General features: G+C 39.3%; 1 protein-coding gene across 2 annotated transcripts in view; it reads left to right on the forward strand.

Annotated features, from left to right (window-relative positions):
- The window catches only part of rb1cc1 (RB1-inducible coiled-coil 1), a 168,746-nt gene that overhangs the window by 145,562 nt on the left and 7,575 nt on the right, over nt 1–15,609 (forward strand). For both annotated transcript variants that reach the window (XM_069921504.1, XM_069921503.1), the window contains exons 20-21: nt 1,888–1,946; nt 4,023–4,150. In XM_069921504.1, coding sequence (XP_069777605.1) covers nt 1,888–1,946; nt 4,023–4,150 — 187 coding nt within the window. The remainder of the gene's footprint in view (nt 1–1,887; nt 1,947–4,022; nt 4,151–15,609) is intronic.

A 15,609-nucleotide genomic window follows, 5' to 3' on the forward strand; every position in this document is an offset into this window, starting at 1 on the left:
GACCTCATTTTGGGTGCAAATCTGATAGAGACAGAGGAATTGAGAGAAAGGAATGGAATCCTTACAGGGGACTGGATTTGAAGAAGTTTAATTGAGGTAGTTGTGAAGAGTTGGTAGGTTTGTAGGAAATGTCTGTAGAAAGTTTTCTGCCTGAGATGGAGGTAGAGAGATGAAGAATGTGGAGAGTGTCACCAGAGATGTACCACATGAATTTGAGGTCGGGATGAAAGTTAGCACAAAGTGAATAAAATTCTAGTGGACTCTTTCTTTTATTTTATAATTTTGGATAAACATTGAACCTTTCCTGGTATCCATTGTTGTTTTCTTTATGCTATTCAAATGGGAGTTGCTTCTAATCTGTTAATAGGATACTCAAATATATGGCTCCTGGTGTAATGTATGCACTGTACCTCCAAATTTCAAATCACTCTGAAGATGCAAAATTATACCCACACAATAGCTTAGATGTTGATGCCTCACATTCTTTGAAATAATTAATTCTAAAAAGCACCTTGAGGTGTGACTGATGATGAATGCTGTGAAATGCTGATGTCCTATCCTTCAGCAGTAAACTCTGGGCACTTTGATTTCTTCCCCTCTTCACTACCATTTTCATTGTTGTTTGGCAATTATTTTGCTGATATGCGAGTAAGTCCAAACATAAATAGAGAGAAAGAGAAAAGCACGCAATCAGGTGCCTTGCTGTTTGGCATGGGCAATCATGTCTCTCCATCTGTCACGATCTCTGATCCTCTGAATTGTAGTTGTTGACTTCCCTGTTCTCCTTCAGTGAAGGCTCCATCTTTGAGCTGAGCCCATAGTCAATGTTGAGTTCATGATTATATGTGGGGAAAAATACTAAAGTGGTTTCCTGTTGCCTTCTTTAGTTGCAGTGCCCACTGTTTTTAGTTTTACAACCATAAATTCCAATTTGTAGAATCTGCTTGTAATTAAAAAAAAATCCACCATCTTCAATCCATGGCTTCACATAACCCTGATTGGGTACTACACTTTGCACAAGGGTGACCTGTAGGCTATCAGACGGAAGATGCGCCTTACACCTTTTTTTGCTGAGCAATTGCGCAACACCGATGAAAAGCACACAGACAAAAAAAATCACTGTAATACAATTAAATATGTTAAAAATTCAGTCTTATTGTTAGAGTACATACATAACATCACATACAACCCTGAGATTCTTTTAACCTGCAAGCGAGGCAGAATTTCTCCATGGTAGTGCAAAAAACTTTACTCAAGGAAAGGTGCGTATACAAAAGAAAAATGTAAACAAGGAAAAAAGTGCAAACAAATTGACTGCAATACAGAAAAATAAATATTCAATAATAAATAATGTGCAATGTAAGAGACCTTAAATGAATCTGAGTTTGTTGTTCAAGAGTCTGATGGTGGAGGGGAAGCATGGTGGCACCTAGATATATTACCTGGAATTTTAATCTGTTCAACTCTTACTTTGGTAGTGATGGGGTGAGTTTTATTAACGTTAATACGAATGAAGTAATCAGTGGCCTCTCTGCATCAAGATTTAATTGAGTATTTGCATTTGGGCACAGCAACTACCTTGATCTATCTATGAATATTCCAGTGTCTCTATGAAGTTCAGAACCTCAAAGGCCTTCAAGTTTTCTACAAACTACTTTCAAAATATTGTTGTGGGTTATTCTTTCTACATGATTTATTTTCCTACTCTGACATCAGCTATCAATAAAAATCTGCTAATCCAATGACGTTAATTTTAAATTGTGGAAAGCCATATATTTATGCTTTGTTTATATAGTTTGTGCTATATAACCTTTATAGTTTACGTTATTAAATTTTGTGAAGATTTTTTTGAATTATTGTTTAATTCTTTGATTATTTTTTTTTCAGATGTCACAGAGCATGTCCTCGGTTTCTTCCAGACATTCTGACAAAATAGCTATTCGAGAGTAAGTATTTTCTGGTTAAAGCGAAAAGGCATTTGGTTATTGATTAGAGCTTTTGATTTGTCAGGGAAAGTGTTTTGTTGGGGCCAGAGAGGTTGGCAATAATTAGGCATGATTTCAGATTTAATCATTCCTAACATATATTTAATGACAGTAAATTGTTTTAGTACCCCAACTTCACAGCATTCCATGTTTTCTGGCTGAAACACTAGGTATAAGGTACCTTCTGAAAATGTGGGGACCTTAAAGAGCAGTTTATCAATTTTTTTTTTTGATGTGTGTGTGAGAGAGACAAAGTGAGAAAACTGTAGTTATCTTAACTTTTTAAAGAAAAGACTGAAAATTTAAATGTTCATTTCCACCACATATTTTAGGATTTGCATATAGTAGCAACATTAAATAGTTTTATTTTCTTCCTTTCCTAATTTAGAATTTGATTATTGAACCTGATCAGCAACTTTGATCTCTTACACCCAATCCTATTTTAAAAATGCTAATTTTCCCACTAAAAGCATTTATGATTATGTTAAGTGCAAATACAGATACACGCTCCTTTATCTGGAACCCTTGGGGGACAGTGTTTTCCAAATTTTGGATTTTTCCAGATTTTGGAAAACCCACCCAAATTGTGCTGCCGTATCCAGCCCCACCCCCTTCCAGTCGCCCAGCCGCCTCCCCAACCATGGTCCCTCGGCCGCCTCCCCCAATCGCCAGTCCCTCGGCCACCCAGGCGTCTCCCCCAACCGCCAGTTCCCCAGCTGCCGCTCCCTCAGCCACCTGGCTGTCTCCCCCAACCGCGGTCCCTCAGCCGCCTCCCCCGACCGCCGGTCCCTCGGCTGCCCGGCAGTCTCACCCGGCCATCTCCCATGACCGCCCAGCAGTCTCCCCCAACCACCCGTCCCCACTTGCTGGATTTTGGAGCTTTCCAGATTTTAGATGTCCGGATAAAGGATCGTGTACCTGTATCTATAGTGTACCTGTGTAATTAATTTTGAAGTTATGATACATTTCTATTTTTCTGAAAACCATAAATGCGCTCAACAAGACCCTAGTTTTTAGAGAAATAGAAATGTATCATGACTTCAAATAAATTACACAGTAACAACAATAAAATAATTAAATGTAAATTTCAGTTAGGGGTGGCTGCAACAATTTCTTGGTAAATCTAATCAAAACCTTTGTCACATTATTGTCACATTATTGTCACATTATTACATGCAGAATGCTCTGCTGGTGAGCTGGATCAAGACAAAGCTGGAAATATAAACTGTAGATGTTTGCACTGTACCTTAACATAACCATAAACCAGATGGTAGAAGAATTTAAATTTTAGTACCATCTGCCATTTGAATGTTCATGTGCTTTAGTTTATTAGTTATTTTTTTAGCCACCAGATGGGGTGTTATACTTTAGCATGGCATGGAGGTAAATTTCAAGCACATCTATTGCTGTTCAAGTTGAGTGAGTCGCAGAAATCTAGAGAAAAAAATGAACAAGTTCTTCACAAAAATACCTCATTCAAACAAAATTTTATTCAGGAGCCTGCTTACATTTTGTTCATGCCTTAATGAAGGGCTCAAGCCAAAAATATTAGTTATGTATCTTTGCCCTATAAAGTACTTGATTTGACCTGCTGAGTTTCTTCAGCATTGTGTTTTAACTTTCTCTCAGTTCTGTTCAATTGTAGCTTGCCTTTGCACTACATTGGGAGAAATCCTCTCCTTTTCCTTCCTTTGTTCTTAATATTGTGTTATCAACTATTGTCATATTTTGTCTAAATACAGCTCCTTTCCTTTTATATTCCAATCTCTTTTATATTGCATTGCGTGGTCAAGTAAATTATTATCCATTAAGTTTTGCTGAACATTTTTTTTCTTGTGTCTTCCATTCTTCTCGCTGCTGTGGGGCACTCGAATTTCATGTCTACAGTGGCAAGAGGTTTTATCCAAATAGGAAAATGGACGTGTGTTCTGAACTGTTTTAATACTTTCTTGGGATTTTTTTTTAAACCCATCAGTGTAGTCTTTTTACTAAAACAAGTAATAATCAATGATGAAATTATGTTACTTTCTGTTTCAGTTTCCAAGTTGGAGATTTGGTGCTTATTATCTTGGATGAACGTCATGATAATTATGTCCTATTTACTGTTGGCCCAACCCTTTACTTCTTGCATTCAGAATCTTTGGGGTCATTGGATCTTAAATCTGGTGAGTGAACTTCTATTTTAAATAAATTTTCATTAAAATGTGGCGTAATAGTTGAAAGATCCTTCTTTTGTAAAACAATGATCTCAATGCAAATTACACACATGAGAATGTCATTTCCTACTTTCATTTTCCTGTTTGGACTCTTGCAAGTTGCCAAGTTTTTAAAAGAAAATTTGGGTGAATCATCAAGATTAGGCCATTTCTTAAAAAGAAAAAATCCCTGGCTTGAGTGAATTTTGTGAAATTTAGATTTTATAGGTGAACATGCATTTAATACACAGTTATCATTTTACACAATTTTGTGTAGGAACTCAATATAAAGGTTATGTAGTTTTATGCTGTGTACCTATGCATTTGGGACTTGTACTTGCACTTAGATATTTTGCATCTCATCAACAACAGTTACCATTTGTTATATAATTGCATTTTATCTGTTTTCAATATCCACAAAAAAAGTTTTGATGTTGCAGCGTGGACAAGAACACTCTCCAGCAGAATTTGAATGCATTTTGCAAGTTATTAGGAGAATGGTGAACAGAGCAAAATTAATAAAGCTTTTGAAGATGGTACTTGAAAATAGTAAGGGAAAAAAAATTGAGATGGAGATGAAACAACTATTTTAGTCTTGAAAAAATATAGTCAAGAAAATGATCAATGGGAAGTTGAAACAATAACTAAGTACACAAACCATTCAAAACACCACTCTAATGTTACATTATATCAGTATTTTAAGATGGATAAACCTGAGCATTTTCTACCTTTTTAGAATAAAGAGAATAACTTGGTAATCAAGACAGAATAGTTTGTAAAAGTTTTATCTAATTTCTCTATGTAAGGATATTCAAGCATTTGCCTTGGAAACAATACTTAAATGGATAAACTGGAGAATACTGAATCCTTTGTGGATTATAAATTAGTGGGATCTGAAGACTGCTGAAATTGATATTTAAAAATAAAAAGATTATATTGAGTAATTTAAACTCTGGAAAAAAAAGTTGCATGTAGATGATAAAGTTTTAGAAAGGTAGTAAGATCCTTAAGCCACTTGCATTTACATTAACAAGAAACCTTCTTTGATTTAGATTCTTCTTTCTTGGCTTCACGGATAAAGATTTATGGAGGGGGTAACTGTCCACATCAGCTGCAGGCTCGTTTGTGGCTGACAAGTCCGATGCGGGACAGGCAGACACGGTTGCAGGGGAAAATTGGTTGGTTGGGGTTGGGTGTTGGGTTTTTCCTCCTTTGCCTTTTGTCAGTGAGGTGGGCTCTGCGGTCTTCTTCAAAGGAGGTTGCTGCCCGCCAAACTGTGAGGCGCCAAGATGCACGGTTGGAGGCGAGATCAGCTCACTGGCGGTGGTCAATGTGGCAGGCACCAAGAGATTTCTTTAGGCAGTCCTTGTACCTTTTCTTTGGTGCACCTCTGTCACGGTGGCCAGTGGAGAGCTCGCCATATAACACGATCTTGGGAAGGCGATGGTCCTCCATTCTGGAGACGTGACCCACCCAGCGCAGCTGGATCTTCAGCAGCGTGGACTCGATTAAATGTGAGACAAAATACTAATTTTACACCATGACTGCATGGCTTGGTACAACAACAACACCATTTACAAATTAACTAATAATACCACAGTAGTTGGGTTTATAAAAGGGGGTGAGGAGTCAGCATACAGGAGGGAGATTGAAAATGTCTGAATGAGTGAGAGGTTGTTGTTAGTATATCAAAACCAAGGAGATTATTGTAGACATTGAGAAGGGAAAATCAGAGGTGTATGATCCAGCGATCAGAAGTGGAGAGGGTGAGCAAATTAAATTCCTCTAAGTTACTACCTCAGAGGACCTTTCCAGGTCCCAACACACTAATGTCATTATGAAGAAAGCATGTCATTGCCTCTACTTCCTCAAGAGCTAGTGGAGTTTGTTATGATATTGGAAATCTTAGCGGACTTCCACAGATATGTAGTGGAAAGTGTGCTGATCAGTTGCTTCTTGGCCTGGTCTGAGCAGAAAAGTAATGGACACAGGTCAGTACATCATGGGGAAAAACTCTCCCCACCATCGAGAAAATCAAAATGGAACACTGCTGTCTAAGAGCAGCAGCAACCATAAAAGGATCCACACCACCAAGGACATGCACTGTTCGCACCGTTGCCATTAGGAACTTGCCACTAGAACACTGACTTGTATCACCAGGTTTAAGAACAGTTGCTACCCCTCCACCGTCAAGCTCCTAAACAACAGAATCGTTCAAGCTTATTTAAGGAGTCCTATTTTGCACATTATCATTGAATATTTATTTTCTCTGTATTTGCAGTCAGTTTGTTTACATTTTACATTTCCCTCTTTTGTGCACATATCTTTTCTTGGGTACAGATTTTTTTTGCACTACAAATAAGTAGAAATACTACCTGGCACGTAAGGAAAAAGAATCACAGGGTTGTATGTGATGTCAGGTATGTACTCTGACAATAAATTTGTTCTTGAAGTTGAAATGGCAAACAGCATAGTTGTGCCCATTGTAACACCATTACTGTTTGAAGTGATGGGCAAGGTCAACAATTCAGATTCTAATTACCCTTCAGAGCTTGATCATGTGTTACCATGACCAGCTATCTTCCTTCTGGTGAAGAGTCGGCCTCAGCATTACTGGCAAGAAATTCAGATTCAAATCGCTGACAATAAAGAAGTAGCAATATATTAGTAGAGCATTTGACTTGAAGAGAAACATAAAACTGGTAGTTTTCTTGAACACTACTGTCTTTAGCTGTAGAGATCACAGGTCTGGAAGCTGTGGTCAATAGAATAAGTTATCAGTAGGTGGCTCGGCGAAGAGGTGACCTGTACAAAAAAGACAGGCGGGAGATTAGTATTCCTGCAGGAAGTTGGTGCTCCTTGGAAGGTTTAAACGAGATTAATGGGTAGATCTAAGTGCAGAGATAAGGCAGAGGAGAAGTTGGGGCCTAATTCTCCACTTAGAGCAAATGTAGTGGACAGGGTTGGCAAGAGTACAGCAAAGTGAGAGAAAAGACCCATGGTTTAAATTGCATTTGCTTAAATACAAGACGCATGACAAGTAAGGCAGACAAATTTAGTGTGTGATTTGGGTTGGGACAATGGAATTCCATAGCCATAACAGAAACATGGCTGAGAGAAGGGCAAGACTGGCATCTTGTTTTTCCACATTACAGATGCCACAAGTATGACGACAGAGTGGCAGTAAGAGAGGAGGGGGTGATTGCATTATTGATGAGGGAAGACAAATCAGCAGTGCTTAAAGGGAAGATCGTCTGGTAAGGTGATATGGGGAGAACTTGGAAATAAGGGAATGAACACTTTGGAGCTGTATTATTGACCCTCAAATATTGGGAATTTTAAGAGCAAATCTGTAGGGAAATTGCAGATAGCTGTAAGATTAATAGTGTCGTATTACTGGGAAGATGTAAACTTCCTGAATATTGACGTGAGCATCCATAATACAAAGGCTTGGATAGGATAAAATTTGTTGAGTACATCCAAGAGAGCTTCATCAAACAATATATCGAGGGCCCAATTAGAGAGTGTGCAACACTAGACCTCCTCTTACGGAACGAGATGTGACAGTGAGGAAGCACTTTGGGACCAGGGCAACGTACCTCACTTAATTTCAAAATAATTATGGCAGATGATGGGACTGGTCTTCAAGTTACAGTCTTTAATTGTGAAAATGCTGATTTTGGAACACTTAGGCAGGTACTTGTGGTAATTGATTGTGTTCAAAGTTCTGATTTATGTCAGAGTACATACATGACATCATGTACAGTCCTGAGGTTCTTTTTCCTGCGGGCCAGGTAGAATTTCTGTTTATCGGTAGTATGAAAAAAAAACTCTACTCAAGAAAAGATATAATAGAGAGAAATGTGAACAAGAAATCAGTGCAAAGTAAAAGTCCTTAAATGGAGTCTCTGAGTTTATTGTTTAGGAGCCTAGTGAAGGAGGGTCGCAACTGTTCCTGAACGTGATAGAACAAGTCTATACCAATTTCCTGATGGCAGCAGCGAAAGCAGAGCATATCCTGGGTGATGTGGATCTTTGATGATTGCTGGGGCTCTCTGGTGACTGCATTCCATGTAGATCAGGGGTGGGCAGCCTCTTTTTTCAAAAAATCTCACATTTTACCTTAAGTATTCCCTATGCCATTAGTGTTCTGTGATTAGTAAGGGATTGCCTAAGGTGGTATGTGAGTGGAAAGAAAAGGTTTGAAAACCACTGTTTTAATCATACTTCGTTATGTGCATGGTTTCATAACTCCAAAAGAAATGGGATAATGACAATTTTTCTCAAGCAAAATATTTCAGTAACAATTGGGTCTACAGCAGTGGTTCTCGGCCTTCCCTTCTCACTCACTTACCATGTTAAGCAATCCTTTACCAATCACAGAGCACTTATGGCATAGAGAATACTTAAGATGAAATGTGAGTTTTAAAAGGTTGCCCACCCCTGATGTAGATATTCTCACTGATGGGGAGAGTTTTGCCTGTAATGTAGTAGGCTGTCTCCACTACCTTTTGCAGGACTTTCCTCTTGTTCCCCTCATAGCAGGCCAGTCAGCACACTTTCCACTTGAAATCTGTAAAAGTTTGCCAAGGTTTTCAATGTCGTACCAAAACTCTGCACACTCTTGAGAAAGCAGAGGTGCTGACATGCTTTTTTCATGATGTCATTGGTGTGTTTGGTCCAGGAAAGGAATGGTGCAAATGTTTGCAAGAGATGAGAAAGGTATAAAATGGGATTTTTTTTTAAAGGTGAAAGTTAGCAAAAGTTTAGGCACTGCATATTGTTTTGAGGGTGAAGGGCAAGAAACCCAGGTTGATTGATTCCTTAAGCCTATCAGACTCTGGTCATGAAAGAGGAGGTTTGCATCAGATTTAAGTCATCTGGATCAAGTTAATTTCTTGAGCATGAGTAGGTATATGCTTCAGAGGTAAAAAGAGTGAAACACAAAAGTCTGCAGATGCTGTGATTGTAGTAAAGACACAGAAATGCAGGAGGAACTCAGTAGGTCTTGCAGTGTCCATTTCAATTTACTGCCTCATTCCCTTGCTGACGTGTCTGTCCTTTGTCTCATGCACTGCTGGTGTGGGGCTACACGCAGATTGGATGAGCCACACCTCTTAATCCATCCGGGCACCCTCCAACCACATGGCATTAACATTGGCTTCTTAGGTTTCTTTTAGCCACCCCCTCCCCACCCATCTTTCCCTATGTCTTCTTTCCTATAGCTCAGTGGTTCCCAACCTTTTACTTTCCACTCACATATAACTTTAAGTATTTCCTATGCCATAAATGTTCTGTGATTAGTAAGTGATTGCTTAAGGTGGTATGAGTAGGAAGGGAAGGTTGAGAATCACTGCTCTAGACCCAATTGTTACTGAAATATTTTGCTTGAGAAAAATTGTCATTGGCCCATTTCCTTTGGAGTTATGAAACTGTGCACATAATGAATCAATTTGAAATGATTAAAACAGTGGTTTTCAAACTTTTTATTTCCACCCACATACCACCTTAGGCAATCCCTTATTAATCACAGAACACTTATGGCATAGGGAATACTTAAAGTGGTATGTGAGTGGAAAGTAAAAGGTTGGGAACCACTGCTATAGCTCTTTCTTTCTTCCCTCTCCTGTACCCTCACTCTTTATTCAATTCTTTCCTTTCTCCTGGCCTCTTCTCAGTTTCTACCATCCTACAAATTTTTTAAGAAATAACCAAGAGGATTGATGATGGCAGAGTAGTGCACATTCTCCACCTGGACTTTAGCATGGTCTTGGACAAGGTTTTGCATGGCAGGTGAGAGTGGAAGTTTAAATTGCATGGGATCCAAGCTGAGATGACCTTTTGGATTCAAAGCTGGCTTGGTGTAAGGAAACATAATGTAGAATGGGTAGACTATTTTATTGTAGGTTTTCATTACCTGCCATTTTTGTTTCACAGATTGATCTAATCTCTTGTGCTAATTGGTATTTGGGTCTTGTTGCATGCAGGCATAGGGTGCATTTTCTGGAGAGTTGTAAATGGAATGAAAGATTATGCCTTTGTGACAGACATCCCCTTTGTAATCCTTGGGGTAGAGGAAGGTCATTTATTTAGCAGGTTGGCTAAAACTAGTACACTCTCCTCAGGAAATCCAGTAGCAAAGTTGTAGTACTGGAATGATTTGCATCCCGTAATCACAAGTATCTAACTTGGTGCAAGATGTGATTTTAAACAAGTGGTGTTTGTTTTTTTTTTATTTTAAAGTCTTTTTGCTGCTGCAGAGCTTGTTGTCATGTTTGGACAAGAACCCCCTTGATGTTGTTCTGTGTCCTTCATCTTGTATCAGGAATTCAGTTTTTTGTTTGGACCATGGTCTAGAATCAAATTGTCATTAAACCTACAATGAATGAGCAGCGTCAAATTGGAATGATCAGATTGTTAGTTGTGCTCAGGATTACTTTAAGTGAGTGTCTGAATAATGTGGGCTGGGAGTTCTACTTTGTAAATGAGCAAAATTATATTGCATGTTCATTTTCATCTGTTCTAAGTCCTAATAAAGCATTGATCAAATAGGAAAAGAGAGAGCAAAAGAATAATTAATAAGTTAAAGAAAAATGATTGGATAATAATTTAATATAGATTAAAACAAGGCAAAATACTTAGACCTGTTTAAAAAGAAATAGAACCAAAATATACATTTGCCATAATGTTTGGAAATGTTTGAATAGAGAATCATCCTTCTTTGAAAAAGGATGATGATGGATTTATGTTATGACTGTAAAGCCTTAAAGATCACAGAATATTTTCACTGGATGTTACCATGTCAGATTTCTTGCCCCAAGCCATATTTTTCATTCTATTCCCAATTTTAAAATAGTGATACAGTTTTAATCTACTTTATGAATTGAGTAGAATGAATATTTTGCTTCAAAGAGGATTGATGGTTTCTTGATTGGGTAGGTTTTTTTTATTAACTTTTGACCACTGCTACCACATAAATTACAAAATGAAACATTTTCATGAATTTCTGTGTTTTCTCTGGGATTTTTGAGATTGTCTGTTTCCTTTGAGCATTTACTGTGGTCCAAATCAAAATCTTTGGCTTGGCTTCGCGGACGAAGATTTATGGAGGGGGTAAAAAGTCCACGTCAGCTGCAGGCTTGTTTGTGGCTGACAAGTCCGATGCGGGACAGGCAGACACGGTTGCAGGGGAAAATTGGTTGGTTGGGGTTGGGTGTTGGGTTTTTCCTCCTTTGCCTTTTGTCAGTGAGGTGGGCTCTGCGGTCTTCTTCAAAGGAGGTTGCTGCCCGCCAAACTGTGAGGCGCCAAGATGCACGGTTTGAGGCGTTATCAGCCCACTGGCGGTGGTCAATGTGGCAGGCACCAAGAGATTTCTTTAGGCAGTCCTTGTACCTTTTCTTTGGTGCACCTCTGTCACGGTGGCCAGTGGAGAGCTCGCCATATAACACGATCTTGGGAAGGCGATGGTCCTCCATTCTGGAGACGTGACCCATCCAGCGCAGCTGGATCTTCAGCAGCGTGGACTCGATGCTGTCGACCTCTGCCATCTCGAGTACTTCGACGTTAGGGATGAAAGCGCTCCAATGGATGTTGAGGATGGAGTGGAGACAACGCTGGTGGAAGCGTTCTAGGAGCCGTAGGTGGTGCCGGTAGAGGACCCATGATTCGGAGCCGAACAGGAGTGTGGGTATGACAACGGCTCTGTATACGCTTATCTTTGTGAGGTTTTTCAGTTGGTTGTTTTTCCAGACTCTTTTGTGTAGTCTTCCAAAGGCGCTATTTGCCTTGGCGAGTCTGTTGTCTATCTCATTGTCGATCCTTGCATCTGATGAAATGGTGCAGCCGAGATAGGTAAACTGGTTGACCGTTTTGAGTTTTGTGTGCCCGATGGAGATGTGGGGGGGCTGGTAGTCATGGTGGGGAGCTGGCTGATGGAGGACCTCAGTTTTCTTCAGGCTGACTTCCAGGCCAAACATTTTGGCAGTTTCCGCAAAACAGGACGTCAAGCGCTGAAGAGCTGGCTCTGAATGGGCAACTAAAGCGGCATCGTCTGCAAAGAGTAATTCACGGACAAGTTTCTCTTGTGTCTTGGTGTGAGCTTGCAGGCGCCTCAGATTGAAGAGACTGCCATCCGTGCGGTACCGGATGTAAACAGCGTCTTCGTTGTTGGGGTCTTTCATGGCTTGGTTCAGCATCATGCTGAAGAAGATTGAAAAGAGGGTTGGTGCGAGAACACAGCCTTGCTTCACGCCATTGTTAATGGAGAAGGGTTCAGAGAGCTCATTGCTGTATCTGACCCGACCTTGTTGGTTTTCGTGCAGTTGGATAATCATGTTGAGGAACTTTGGGGGACATCCGATGCGCTCTAGTATTTGCCAAAGCCCTTTCCTGCTCACGGTGTCAAAGGCTTTGGTGAGGTCAACAAAGGTGATGTAGAGTCCTTTGTTTTGTTCTCTGCACTTTTCTTGGAGCTGTCTGAGGGCAAAGACCATATCAGTAGTTCCTCTGTTTGCGCGAAAGCCGCACTGTGATTCTGGGAGAATATTCTCGGCGACACTAGGTATTATTCTATTTAGTAGAATCCTAGCGAAGATTTTGCCTGCAATGGAGAGCAACGTGATTCCCCTGTAGTTTGAGCAGTCTGATTTCTCGCCTTTGTTTTTGTACAGGGTGATGATGGTGGCATCACGAAGATCCTGAGGCAGTTTTCCTTGGTCCCAACAAAGCTAGAAAAACTCATGCAGTTTGGCATGCAGAGTTTTGCCGCCAGCCTTCCAGACCTCTGGGGGGATTCCATCCATACCTGCTGCTTTGCCACTTTTCAGTTGTTCGATTGCCTTATATGTCTCATCCAGGGTGAGAACCTCATCCAGCTCTAGCCTTAGGGCAAATCAAAATAACTATGCACTAAAAGCAACTCATCCCTTCTGTTCTTGATGTTGTAAATAACTTCTGATATTCTGTGGAGCAGTCACTGGGAAGAAATAATTTAATGACAAATTGCATCTGTCCAACATGCATATTTGTTGACCTATCATTTATTGGCTGTGCACCAAAAAGAAATATTGAAGACCAGTTTTGAAATTATTGATTCTATTTCAAAGTATAATACCTCGAGCAATGATTGTGATTATGCTTTCTGATTTCAGATTTGATTAATTGTCAGAGCATATGCATGACATCACATACAACCCTGAGATTATTTTTTTCCTGCGGGCGAGGCTGTATTACCACTTATTAGTAGTCCAAAAAAAACAACTATGCAATGTACACATTTAAACAAATAAAAAAATGTAAATACAGAGAGGAAAAACAACAAAATACTAAAGTTAGAGTCCTTAAATGAGTCCCTGATTGAGTTTATGGTTGAGAAGTCTGATGGTGGAGGGGTAACAGCTGTTCCTGAACCTGGTGGTGTGAGTCATGTGGCACCTCTACCTCTTTCCTGATGGTAGCAGTGAGAATAAAGGTGTGCTGGGTGGTGTGGATCCTTGATGATTGCTGCTGCTTTCTGATGGTATCATTCCCTGTAGGTGTACTCGATGGTTGGGAAGGGTTTTGCCTGTCATGTCCCAGACTGTGTCCACAAAGTAAATTCCAGTTCAATAACTTTAAATCTCATGTATTTGTGACTATTGATTAACTCCCTCAGTAAAATTCAATCACTTAGAAAATTTGAATAACACATCAAAACTAACAGCTCCATTAGACACGAACCATCTTTAATTGTTGAGTGATTTAGTGTCTAGTGTCCTTTAGTAGCCATGTACACTATAAATTAAATGTGGTAGGCTAAAAAATTAAATAAAATAACTTTGTCTAACCCATGCACAAGCTGGCTTTCCTCTGCAAGCTCTTATACTGCAGCTCTTGAATCAGATTGGGGTGAGGGGGGCTGGAGGGAGGGTCATGTCTTCTTTCAGCTGAAGATTGGTTAGGGATGTTGGGTGAGTCATGGGAGGTAATTGAGATTCAGACTAATGGCGGAGAGGAGGTCCATTGAATGGTGATCAAATGGCCAAAAAGACTGACTCTTAAAATAACACTGATAACTTATTAAGGTTTTGGTCAAATTGTTCTGCTTCTTGCATTTCTTGAAAAAGCAAATACTATGTCTGCCTTTTTAACACCCTTCTCAACTTCCCTCCAATCTTGAAGGATTTGTGTACATAGCTGCCAGGCTTTTGATATGTAATTCCTTTAAAATTGTACTTTTTTTTTGCTTGTCTCTTGATCTTAACAAGATTTATCATTACACACTATTGATTTAAACGATGTGCCTTGTTGATGCCCATGCTACCAATGTATGTTCTCCATGGTCTTCACTACACTATTGAGTTGAGTTGAATCTGTAATCTTCGAAATTAAATATTTTTTTACCACATTTTGGCCTTTATCAATAAAGGGTCTTATTCCAATGTTAATCCTTGGGCAACAGAATTGACTCTCTCCAATCTCTTATGCATCCATGTTTTTACTAATCCTGTAATTCAATGGACTAACAAATCTTATTTATCTTAAGTGAAAATCCTAGTACATATCATTTGCACTTCCAGTCTTGATCATCTACACTACTTCATCATTGAACTTGATTTGGTTAAATGCTTCCATTAACTCAAATTTCCATCGACTTTCATAATGTTTGGAAATAAAAATAGCCTAATTATTTTATTGATTATTGTCTCTAAAACTTTTCATTATTAGTTCTGTGCTTTGCAAGAACAGTGTATGGTCACGTGAATGGATTTTGGCTTCATGGCTCATGGGCCTGTTACTGTGCTATATCCGAAATTTAAAAATTGGGTAAACTCCCAAAAATATTCATGCACTTTAACATTATCCAGGTTGAAGTGTGTTTGTTGGTGGACTGGGAACCACAAACTTGACTCTTCATCACATGTAGTAGTATATACTGCCTGCAAAATGCTCTGCAGCAACTTGCTTATACTTCTCAACAGATGGTAAGCAAACCTGAATTCCATTTTCCATTCCAGTTCACCAAGTTTTACGCCAACTTCATTTTTAACTTCTGATTCTTCATCATGGGTTCAAATCCCTCACTCTATGCCTAACATCACTTTGGGAAGTACTTTAACTAGAAAGGCTTCAGTAGTTCCTGAAGCCAACCTCTAGATTTGGACATGATATTACATGTTAATATTTCCATGTCATCCATTTTCCTGAAAAAAATACTTTCTTTACTGTATATGCTTCCTTAGCCCCTGAAAGAATGTCTTCATACCCTAAACTTGTCCTTTTCAAAGGCTTTCTGTGGTACATGTACACTTGCTATTTGTTTTTATGCTTGATTGTTCCTTGCTTTTTCACCTATCCTATGGTAATTCAATTAATGATCCCAAAATGAGCAAGTTAATGTGCAGCGCCATTCATTCTCTAAAGCTAAATTGGAGACCTCTTTGCCTTTTTGA

The sequence above is a fragment of the Narcine bancroftii genome, chromosome 2 (genome assembly GCF_036971445.1).
Source record: "Narcine bancroftii isolate sNarBan1 chromosome 2, sNarBan1.hap1, whole genome shotgun sequence".
In the NCBI taxonomy this organism is placed as follows: domain Eukaryota; kingdom Metazoa; phylum Chordata; class Chondrichthyes; order Torpediniformes; family Narcinidae; genus Narcine; species Narcine bancroftii.